At 34.7% G+C, this 12,318-nt stretch overlaps 2 protein-coding genes across 3 annotated transcripts; one reads left to right on the plus strand and one right to left on the minus strand.

Annotated features, from left to right (window-relative positions):
- Window positions 1-1,090: 1,090 nt before the first annotated feature.
- LOC130646011 (uncharacterized) lies at window positions 1,091-2,272 on the minus strand. Its single transcript, XM_057452143.1, has one exon. The coding sequence runs from the start codon at window positions 2,270-2,272 to the stop codon at window positions 1,091-1,093; it is 1,182 nt and encodes a 393-aa protein (XP_057308126.1).
- Window positions 2,273-6,484: 4,212 nt separating this feature from the next.
- LOC130645023 (uncharacterized) lies at window positions 6,485-12,269 on the plus strand. 2 transcript variants are annotated; one of them, XM_057450863.1, is made up of 6 exons: window positions 6,485-6,671; window positions 7,146-7,176; window positions 7,971-8,141; window positions 8,552-8,800; window positions 9,726-9,766; window positions 10,540-12,268. In XM_057450863.1, the coding sequence occupies exons 1-6, from the start codon at window positions 6,633-6,635 to the stop codon at window positions 11,113-11,115; spliced, it is 1,107 nt and encodes a 368-aa protein (XP_057306846.1). In that variant the 5' UTR covers window positions 6,485-6,632; the 3' UTR covers window positions 11,116-12,268. The 2 variants fall into 2 exon arrangements, with proteins under 2 accessions (XP_057306846.1, XP_057306847.1); XM_057450864.1 differs by having other exon boundaries at window positions 6,621-6,671; window positions 7,603-8,141; window positions 10,540-12,269.
- The last annotated feature ends 49 nt before the right edge of the window (window positions 12,270-12,318 follow it).

Here is a 12,318-nt window from a genome sequence, read left to right on the forward strand (position 1 = left end):
CATGGGTAAAAATTGTCTACATTGTGGGCATTTTGAGACTTCCATTCTTTTTACACCTCTGGGGTAGTTTTCACCTTTGAATAGCACGGTCTATCTTTGAGTATTGGGACTCACCCCTACTCAACTGCGCATGCGTTAGTTTTTGTTGATATCAGCATTATTACTACGTGTGCGCATGCGTGTTAGGGTTTTGAGATTATCAGATTTATCGGATTTGTTTTCGAATTTACCGGTTTTGAGAGGATGGGGGCTGGGGTGGTGATGGAAGTGGTGGAAGCGGTGTTTTTTGGGGTAAAGGTGTGGAAGGAGCGAAAAACTGTATATCCTCACTCCTTAGTACTACTTGTTTTATAGACTTTGTCAAAGAACTTTTATCCACTTTGCAAATGTCACAGACAGAACTGGCGTATTATTATATAGACTAGCCGAAGTCCCGTGGAAGAATCCACTGAATCTCTCATCGAGTCCATTTGATAGGTGCCAAATAAAAACATAGAACACAGTAATTTGAATTTTTAAAAGTCACAAATTGCATTATTCTATATCTATAACCGCTGAAACAAAACGTCTAAAAAAATTAGCATGTGCAGCAGTATAAAAAATGAAAATAAAAGAGAAAAAAAGCCCTGGGATTGAGGTTGCTCACAATCTGCATTATGCAGAACGTTTAAAAATATAAGCAGGTCCAACGACAAAATAAAAATAAAATAAAATAAAAATGCAAAAGGTCTAAGATAATCGAAGGTGTCTAACAACGGTTATGTAAAAAGTGAAATCTGCTAAAACTATATACTTGCTTTGCCATGCCAGAAGTACACCAAGGAAAATAGTATACCAGACATCAGCGCCCGCGCGCGATTTGTAAAGTGGTCGGGCCACATAATATAGTGACTAAGGAGGCGGCACCTTGGTTGGCGCCGACGGGCCGAGAAAATTTTTACTATAAAGACCCTTCAGATTGGCTAAAACAAGCATCTTTAGCTATAAGCTACAGCAGAAATGTATGTCAAAATAAACTCTTTGCAGAGGAATAATTATTTTTTCTCACATAATATCTATTTTACATTTTTCATAAAAAGTAATAAAAACGTTACAAATCGCTTTCTGTAAAAATACCAAAAACATTTTGGCTAGATGGATGAGCCCTTACAAACTCATTGGCAATATCTATTAAAGAAATCGTATCTAAGATTTCCTTGTGTACGTTCAACAATGACAAATCGTTGAACCTTTTCTGATTCATGCTAGAACGTATCCAGGTTTTCAACCGTCTCATCGTAGAAAATGATCGTTCCGGAGTAGCGGATGTAGCTCCCATTGTTAAAACCAATCGTATGATGATGACGACATTTTTTATCAATTTTCGTTTTTCGGTTGATAACGACTGTACAACATCTACAACATCGCTGAAGTTGACAGGACTGGATTCACGAAAGATAGTTGGTAGCAACTCCAATTCACACAACAACGATTGATCGTCAAAGTCATCACAGAAACTTGCATTAACGGTCTTCATTTCTTCTTCGGCTGGCGTTTTACTTATTGACTTCAACAACAGTTGTTCCACTTCTGTAAATACTTTGAAGGCAGGTTGCTCAAACCTCTCTTTGATGGCGCTGACAATTACGTCAATTGCTTCGAAATAGATGGCCTTATAGTGGGCATGAGCAGTTTCTGGATAGTAGGCTTCTCCAGTGCTGCTTGGATTTCCTTCCACAAATTCCAAGATGTCGTACTTTGGTCTTTTGCGTTTTCTTAGCGCTGTTGGCGAAGAAACGAAATCCATCGAACTTGCTGACTTGGTGACTGTTCCGTAGAATATATCAAAGTCTCTCTCGTTTCTCATGCCTTGCATCGTCTTGTTCGTAAGTTCAACCAATTCTTTACCGCTGATTGCTGACATTTTTTCTTTCTGAAGTGTTATGGACAGATTATCTGTGTGAGCATAAAGCTTGCGTCCTAGATTCAGACCAAAATAGAATGAAAATGACTCCATCTGCTTTTTACACCCATTAATCCTCGAATTCGTTTCAGCGTCTAGCTTCTCATTTAAACTCTCGTCCCACAACGCCATCAGTGGTTCGTAGTTTTCGATGATCTTCTTGAAACAGTTCGCCCGAATTGTCCACCTTGTTGTACTCAGCTTATCCAGCTTTCCTGCATGTTTATCAGTTCCTAGGGTTCCTTCAACATTTGCAGTCAGCTTACCCAGCATGTTTTCCCGTTTCGGTAAATACTTCACTAAAACACAAATTTCACCGGCAGTTCCCATTGTATCTCGGAGGATCTGACACTCTTTAGTCATAGATTTGACAGCAAGGCTTAAGGAATGTCCTTTGGCAATGGGTCGCGATGGCTTTTGGCTGCTCCTCTTTGATAATGGCAGAAACACCTGAACGTTTTCCCATCATGTTGCTTGCCCCGTCATAGGTTTGGCCTAGACAATCAGATAGGTTCAATGAGCACCTCAGCAAAATATCTTTGATGGCCTTGACGATAGTTGCGCTTCGAGTATTGTCAACTTTATAAAAGCCCAAGAAATCTTCATTCACATTTAAATCGTCATTTGCTGATCGTACACAAAATGAAAGTTGTTCGGCATTACTTACATCAGTGCCTTCATCTGCCATCATAGAATAAAACCTGCGCTCTCGAACGGTATCTAACTTTTTCCGCAATACTTGAGAAGCCATCAAATTCAAGAGTTCATTTTGCACATCATGGTGATTGTACTTATGTCCAATTTTTCCATTGATATGATCCATTACGCTTGAATCTCTACTTCCGAGGAGATAAAGAAGTTGGGTGAAGTTGTCATTGTTATCGTCTCCTTGAAGAGCAATGCCTTGTCGGCCAAGGTAGCGTAAACATCTAATGACATCAAGGAGGTACTTTCGTTCAACCTGTCTCTGGTCGGTGAATGTTGTCCATCGACTCGCCAACGTCTGCACAGTGTGGTAGAACCAAGTGGTACGAGGAAGCGGTTTTGTGGCATGATGAGCTTTGATGACCTCGGAAACTATCAAGAGCATTCTTCCAATTTGAAAATCCTTTTGAGGTGAAGGCTGTGTCCTTGTTTGTTTGATCCTTCAAGTTTCCACGCTTTTCTTGCGTATGGCAATAGAAACACACCACAGCATGTGCGCTAAAACAATAAAAAGATATTTAGTTGGATGCATTATCAAAAATATACAAGAAGCCCTGGGGGCTCTAAGAATTTCCGCCCGCTACTAAAATATTTGATGAAAACCTGCTAATTCGTTGTGTTATTGTGCCAAACATTCGAGGAGGTTTGGTGCATGAACCTCTGAAGATAAAGCACACAAGTGACATTATGTCTTACAACAAACGCAAACAAAACGAAACGTGTTAAAATAAATTGCTAACAAAAAATACAGCCTATAATTCATGGTTGAAAGTCTTGCGATTGAAACGTTTATGGTCTTAAACAGCATTTAGTTGACAAAAATTTTTGCTGTGACCATCATTTTCAGCATACTTTTTTTATTCAAGTGCTAATTTTTGTCGAAAATAAAGCAGTTTTATTTTTTGGTTAAATTTTGGCCTAAAATGACATTTAGGTGACAAAAAATCAAACTTTTGTACCATCATCATTTTCAGCATACTTTATTTGTTAACTGTGCCAGATTTAGCCGAAAATGAAGTGGTTTTAATTTTTGGACCAATTTTGGCCTGAAATGACATTTAAGGTGGCAAAAAACCAAAATTTTGATGTCACCATCATATTCAGCATACTTTGTTTGTTAACTGTGCCAAATTTTGTCGAAAACAAAAACTAATTTTGTCCTGAAACGTCATTTAGATGAGTTCCCAGTAGTTAGGGAGCTTGGGTACGAAGTTCACATCTGTGACGGAGGAACGTGTAATCCCAGGGTCGATTTTTTCTCAAAAAATGCTCCAAAAGAAAAAAACGACGGTTTTAAAGAATTTCCTACGCCTTCGGGCGCGGAAATTCAAAAATTAATGATTGAAATGATAGTCCGTTTAATTTATAATATGAAAAAATAAAAAGACGCTTACTTTTCAGCATAGTGTAACCAAGGAAAATCTTTAGTCCAATGTGCTTGGAAGCTTCGTTCTCTGGTGCCATATTTTTTCTTAGGAAATGGATAAATAGCAGGAGGATGGAAAGGTTTATCGGTAGTTATTTCAATTTTTGTCTCTGATACTTCGTTTACATTATGTACGTTGATGGATGTTTGATTTGTAGTAGTTTTGTTAGTATCATCTTTAGAATTTTTAAAATACTTTGTCAACTTATTTTGATTCATTTTTATGCAGAAAATAATCTCGTGTGTTTTTAAATACTCACTTGCGTGTTTTCACTTTTTCACAATCAATGCGCAATGTAATGTCTTCATATTTCATAGTAATGGAAAAGGTGAAAAAGAAAAGTTTTGCCTTTGTTATAGTTCAATTGTTTATTTTAATTATACAGAAAGACCGTTAATGTAGTGCTATTTTATTTGGAACAAGAACTCTCAAATCAGAATGTTCTAGCTAAAAAAAATTATTACTTTGCCCGCCCGTCGCCGCCGGCCCTGACATAAGAAAAAATCGTTAAGTCACACAAAAAAGATTATTGCAAAATATTCAGTTTCTAATGCATCATACCAAATTAGCTATTTAGTCTATTGCATACAGCAACTCTCCCAATGCGCAAACTTGCCGTGCATGATAACAATGCAGTGTTTTCGAATTTAAAAATCGAATATATTTCAAACGGTAACGTAACAGATGTAAACATTGATTTAACTTTGTTTACATTAAGGTTTATTATAACGACATCAACCACTTCGTAGCGTTAAAAACAGTAACAACGGAAAAATTACTTTTTACATTTTATATAAATTCTTCTCTACGATATACACGCTGTATTTTATAAAAATAGTGTTTTTTCGTTTCAGCCGTCATGTTCTTAACTTTCCCTGGTGTACTTGCCCATTGCTTTGGAGAGAAAAAGATTCAGTTTGTGAGATATATATACGCAATAAAAAAGTAAACTTTTAATTAAATTTGTGCATCATACAAATTTTTATATTAAAACAAACAATCAAGCTTAGACATATTCTTAGGATATTCTGACCCATTGTTTAGAGTATATTCTTACAAAAAAAAAGTTCTTAACTTTCTTGACAAATACTATCCTCGTGGCCTAAAAATATATAATGTCTCAATAAAATAAAGCTTGCTATAAGTTGCTATAGCTATTGGCAAATTTCTTTTATATTTATTTAGAACAAACAATCGAGGTTGGACATGTTCTTAAGATATCTTTAACTGACTCTGAGTATATTCTTACAAAAAAAAATGTTCAGGCTGAAGACAAAACATATTTAACTTCATATTTAAGGGAAAGTTTAGCTGGAAGGGTGTAAACGGCTTAAAAACGTTATTCACCTAAATTTATTTCTCTACCAGATAATCTAAACAACACACCTGCTTTCTTTCGCTTTCTCAGTAGTAGCTAGAGTTCTCTGGATAAAAGTCCAATCAGTTTTTTTTTCTGCGATTGCTAAACTTGGCTTCATCCCAAAGAAAACAAATTGAAAATGTATAGCTAGCTACAATTGTCTGATACATTTCCAATCAGTTCTCTTTTTCAAGTTATCATCGTACGTTTTTCTTCTTTATAACAAATATTTCTGACAACCAACATAAACTTTTTATACTCGCTCGGCAACAACAGTAGCTCTACAACAACAGTTTTGTTTTTTACATTTGAGATTCAAATTATCATTCGAATTCGGTAGTTTTTTTAAAAAGAAAGCAACCTCGGTCCCAGAACAAAAAAATGATATAAGAAACAAATAAGCTTTAATCTAACCTCATGATGAGTAAACATTGTTTGAAATAACTTTTTTCAGGATTACTTTGAAAAAGAGACAACCTTCTTCGCTTCGGTTTTCATTTTTCAGTTGATAAACTTTGGTTCCGTGTGATACGGCGCGCACATGGTAAACCGGGGGTGAAATTAAATTATTCTATCTATAACGACCAACGGGGCTTTTAAAACAAAAAAACAAATAAAGACATTAAAGAATAAAATAAAAATTAGCTTTAATAAAATAAAGAAAAAGAGTTTTTTTTTTTAAAGTAATAAGAAAAGAGAATTAAATATTTAAATAGTAACCCCCTGATTTGCGTTTTTCTTAACTTGGTAAATTTTAGCGTAACGCAACGTCGTAAGAAAGTGACCCGTGATTTGTGTGCTATGGCCTCACCGTGCGCACACACACACAAGGCGTATTAGTATATAGATTGACGTTAAAGTAGTGTTATTGACGTCGCGCCGTAACGTCAGAAAATTTAACATATTAGACATAAGTTTTTCGGCGACATCAAGGGAAAATGACGATATCCACTTTGCCTGTTACAAACAGACACAGTCTCTGTATTATTATAAGAGATAATAATAGTAATCTACAAGACATGCATAATTAGAATCTGACAGTTGCTAAGCGATAAATTGGTTTTATCTAAGGAAAGTTTGTACTTCAATGGGTCATTTAATAGATTTAATAAGCTTCTTTTGATATCAGCTGTTTCAGATTGCACGTATTTCTTGAGATAAAGTCTATACTAATTTAGTATGAAAGTGGTACCAAGGAATGGATGAAGAAGCAGACAACAGCGAAAAAAACTCTCAGGTAGCTTTGTTAATTTTCAATTTATTTAGGTTTCTTTAATATTAAGTTTGCTTTGGTTTATGCAATTAGCGATTAAGTTTGCTTTATAGACACTAAAAAATAATTTTTTTCTCTCTGCGTCTGTTCACAAAGCTTGCGCGTACCTTTAATGTTTCCAAACTGATTGGCGAGATCAACAAGGTTAGTTTTCGTGAAACTTAATAAAAATTCATGAGGGAATTGATTAGTTATTTTGTTGAGAATAAATTTCGCGATTCATTGACATTAACAAAAATGTTTAAAACAATATAATTAAGTTTTTTCGGAGAAATTATACATAGATTCACTTACACGAATAGTGTCTATCGTCAGTTCTTCCGGGAAATTGTCAGAAAGTATCGAACTTAAGGTTTAGAGTGAATATAAAATTTCTAACATTTATACCTCCATTCTTTAATTAGACGTTAATTTTTATTTATTGTATTTATGTGGAAGAGTTTATTCGAAAGATGGTCAAAAACTGATAGTAAGTTATTACTGATTACGTTTCATTGAGTTTGATTGTTATATGATTTATTATAATTAGAGAAACCTAAAATTTATTTCTTTATCTTAGACCTTTTTTATTTCTGTTTATTTGTGGAGGAGGGGATGGGCAATAGGCAATTTTATTATTCCATCAGTTATTTTTAAACAATTTTGTTCTAGATGTGGTATTTGTAGGACTTTTGCTTTTGCCACATTAGGAGAAGATGTGGAAAGTGTTGTTTTCGTTAAAGAACAGTTTTTTTTACATTCTTTCGTAGGTGGTTGGAAAAATGTTAAATGTTTTTTGAGACTTCCAACAAATTTTTTTATAAAGAAACATCTCTTCTGATCTAAATGTACTTTAAAGGCAAATTAGGCAAATATATATGTAAAATAATAAACTTATAAGAATCCGTTTTTTTAGGGATGATGATGTCAGCAAAAGCTAAAGACGTCAAATCACTTTTTCTATTTTGGAACGTTTCTGTGCCAAGTTTCATAGTCGTAGCATTTGTTCTTTCTTAAATTTAATAGAAACGAGATCCAAAATTTGTTTTTAAGTATGAGCCTAGCGCGCCACGTATACTGTAAGGGCAAAGCAAATGCTGCACTAGACAGTTGACTAAGACATTAAATCTATTCTTGTGTTTGGGGGATAAACAGAATTCGTTAGTCTGCCAAGTATTACACCCACACCCTTTAGCACAGGAGGCGAACGCGGTACCCCAAGTTCAGCAGTCTGTCCAATTTGAATTTGGATGTATGTTTTTATTTCATTGTTTGGCTTTATAGATAACCCACGCGTATCTGCCAAACCAACTCAAACAAGTCAAAATGCATCAAAAGTATGCCAAAAGGGATTCCAAATTTCATCACCAATTAATCCAAACATATTTTCGAAACCATTGATAGGAAGAAAGCCATTAAATGCGCCTACAAAATCACTAGCACCAACACACTCAGGTAATTATGCAAAACCTGTTTTAAAGCTAGTGACAACCTGTGTTGAAGTATATAACTAGAAGCTTTTAACTTAACCCCCTCTTCGGATCGGCTAAGCCCCACCCCTTCCAATTTTTTGTAATAACTTCTAAAATATACTGTTATGGGTTGAAAACTGATGACTTTCGATCACTCTTAGTTAGCTTCAGGTTGTCAAGAAAAAAAGGTACAATTTTTTTTAAATATCCCTATTAACAATTCTAAAGTACCTCCTCTTCCCGCCTACCCTCTCCCATTGCTTTTTGGAGCCCCAGAAAGCTTGACTTGGATGAAATGTTCACAATTGATGTGCACGTGACAAAGGAAAAATTGCTTACGCTATTCTTGAAAAATCCAACTTTGTAATGTAATTGTTGAATTTCTAACAACAGAAAAACCGCCAGTATCCCAAAAACCAAGCAGAAAATGTCAAGCCACACCTAAAATACCACAAAAAGTATTAACTTGTTCAACTGGAATGCCTACAAAACCTTCTAAAATGGATGTCCCTTCAAGGGTGTTTAAAAAACCGAACCCAAGCAATGAAGTACAAGCCAATAAACCAAATATATCAATAAAAGATAGTAAAGCAATGTTTGAAGCCAGAAAACAAAGTGATGTACAGTTGGAATCTTCAAAAGGTATTGTGAAGCATTATATTTAGCCTAATAGCTCTAATTCTAGTTTAAGCAAGAGTAAAGAAATGTCTATTATTTTTTGCTACATACATTATTATGCTAGTTGAAAGTCACGTTCTTACCTAAACGCACGGAACAGTATCGTGCTACTTTTGACGATAAAACTTACGACCAAATAGTGTCGGACAACTCACATTATAAATTAATAATTTAGTTTAGTTGATTGCCTTCATCGTAACACTTTTTTCCTCTTTTGTCACACTACTAAACTGTCTCACGTGTAACTTAAGTTTAAGTTCGATCTCTAATTACTTAGATTATTTAGCTGAATTTCCCAAAAGCTGTTTTTCAAATTAATTTTAATTTATAATAAATAGAAATAGAGCATCGCATCAAATGACATTTTACATCTACAATGCTTTAAAAACACACAAAATTCTTTCTATTTTAGAACCAATTTTGCTACTTTTGCCGACACAGAAGTTAAAAAAATCCTTGTTGTTTAGTATTTGTGGTTGCGATAGACACTGAATGAATCCTCCTTTTTAATATATATAAAAAATATAACAATACAAATCGTAATACCACAAAGGGTTTTTTCTTTGCGGGTCAAAAGGCGGACAGTGTAGACTAATTTTTCCTGCTATAGTATACACCTAGAATTTGCATTGATTCGTCGCGGTGGATTCAGAATAAGCTCCTCGTGTTTTCATATCACATATTTAAATAATTCTTACTTTCTAAGTCGCGATCTGCTATTAAACGTTTTAAGCTAAAATAATTTGTGTTACATCCGTAACCTAAACAGCGTTATAAGGAGTAAATAAGTAACGTTACATATCTTTAAACTACAGAGTGGTCATGACTTTCTTCCTTGTTTTGCCGTTAAATACATAACTATTTTAAAATTGCATTTTTTTACCTCAAGATACGTCCTTCAGAAAAAGAATACCTGAAACGAACAAACATGTAAGTTGTCCTTTATGTTGTTGTACTAAAACTATTTTTGCTCGCTATGTTATGAATGCATTGAGAGCAACACTGGGCGCTTTTAGGTTGGGTGCTGGCCTACCTAAGTGTTGTCGATTTTTTCTCGCTGCGTTGATAATGCAATAGAAGGCAAGCACTCAGCTCTTATAGATTGGAGGCTGCTCTACCCAGGTGTTTTTGGACTACAGCTTCTGATTGCCTTATAGATTCACTCGGTAGCTGAAATGAGTCTGCATGGATTTTTTTAATGACCTTTCTGTCAAGAAGGTCAATGCGAAGCCCCCTATAGTTCTTATTGTTGACTACAATGGATAAAATTCTCGTTTGTTTTACGTTGGTCCTCTTAGTTTACGCCCTTCTCGCGCTCCTTTTAAACCTAAGGAAGCAATATTATGCGATGAGTGTTTTCCGAAATACGCCTATACGTTTTTTACATTTTTGCCTTATTTATGGATTTTGCAATGTCTTTGCAGTTTCAAAGTTCACATTTTTATATTAGAGGCTATGTAGGCATTGGTATTAAAAAGATTTTTTTTTATTTATTTATTTCATTGTGATGCAAAACACCCGGAATAAATCTTAAAAGAAAAAATGTCTATTTGGTGCCCTATTGCTCCAATATAGCTGCAACCTGTAATGGGTTAAGCAATTATGCCGGTGCCACATAAAATAGCACTACTTATACACGACTTTTTATGAGTAATCTTTTCATTGCAAACATTTGCCAAAAATCAAAGACCTCTATGTTTTAGGTTAAACCCGATGGCACAGAAAGAAAGCTATTAAAAATAAAAGAGGATTTAAAGATATGTCAAGAAAAAGCGTACGAAGAAGGTTACAAAAGGACCGATAGCATTCTGAGGCCTGTGGGAAAATTTCATCCGTTGTCAAAAAAAAATGAGGAAAGCAAAGAATCTAATGATCCGTCGGGTTCTTTATTGCCGATGAGAAACCTGAAAGACTATTCTATGCAAGAATGCAGTCAACCATTGGAAGAAAAAGACTCAGCCGGGGTTAATCATATTGGAAAGAATTTATCAAACAGTTTAGAATCTGATAATTTAAAACTTAAATTACACGAAGCTGAACGAGAGATTCGTATTAAAACCGAGATTCTGAATAAAATTCAGGCTGATTTCATAACTTCTCAAAAAGCGATAGCTGCAAAAAACGTAGAATTAAAGTCTCTCCATGTGCAGTTAGCCAAAACAAAAAGGCAAAATCATGAAGAACAAAAGCAGTTGAAAACAGAACTAGCTAATACGCAAGCTGAATTTGAGCTTGTCAAATTGAAACTTGTTGAAGTATTTGGTAAGCTTTTAGGATAAAATAAGATATGTAGCTAACAGAGAAGTTGATAACAAATATGCTTGATGACTTTCGCAACACTTCAATATTGAATAGTAGTTTCCTCCATTGATGTATCAGGACGTATACTCCATCTAAAATGCAGTGTACAAATTATTCAAAGACTACAAGTTGAGAATATTTTGATGAATAAAAGAACGAAAAGGAAAAGAACACGTCCTTTATATATCATAATGTAATATGATAATTATGTAAAGTAATGTAAATGGTGGAGGGGGGGTGATGAAATAAAGCTCCCTTGCGCTATAAATGCGGAAGTTCTTATGCTTACGTGTTAACCCTATTCGACCCGGGGATTTTCGAACATATTTTGAGCAGGGGCCCTCAAAAACTAAATTTTGCTTATATCAGCTCCTTTTTTTGTGACGGCATCGAAATCTTGAAATTTGTTCAAAATACCACTATCTGCCTATTATTTATTTACTTTAGTCCTAGAGCGAATTTTAACATTCTGTTTGAAGTTTCTTAAAGCTGAATAAAAGTTATATAACTATTTATTTTCGGTTTTTACAGGTCGCATGAAAAGATGCAAAAAATTGCCAGAAATCCGTTTTTCCCGATTTTCGGGTTAAATCCAAAAAAATCGAAAAGTCGGAATAATCACGGTCCACAACATGCGGAAGGATTAACCTTAATGAAACAAAGTGGTGTTGCAAGTTTCAAATTCTAAGGATAATATTAACAAGAGTTATTATCTGGAAAGTATGAGGCCTAAAAATTTGGCATGCAGGTGTCTAATAAATAAATGTTGAAACAATTAGTATCATAGCCATGCAACAGAGCATAAAGGAGTTATTTATAAAAAATTGTCAGAAAACCGGACCGAATAGAGTTTAAATTTAACATGCTTGTAGTTTTAATAAAAACAGATGTCATGTAAAAAATAAAATAATTGCAAACAATTAAAATTTCTCAAGCATCACTGACCATATGGCCTTAATTCGTGGTGGATTTATTCACCAAATAGGAAAAATTTGCATATCAAAGAATGAATTTTGATGACGTCATCATGATCGGGAATGACGTGGTCATTTCGCTACATCGATTTTTCTTTCAAATCTGATCTGTATTTTATTCCTCTGACTCACATATCTCATTGGCAACAACTTAGCAGCAACTGGCAAAAGTTGCCCCCTCCAAAAAATGCAATACCTCTTTACAAG

The sequence above is a fragment of the Hydractinia symbiolongicarpus genome, chromosome 5, assembly GCF_029227915.1.
Source record: "Hydractinia symbiolongicarpus strain clone_291-10 chromosome 5, HSymV2.1, whole genome shotgun sequence".
NCBI lineage: Eukaryota > Metazoa > Cnidaria > Hydrozoa > Anthoathecata > Hydractiniidae > Hydractinia > Hydractinia symbiolongicarpus.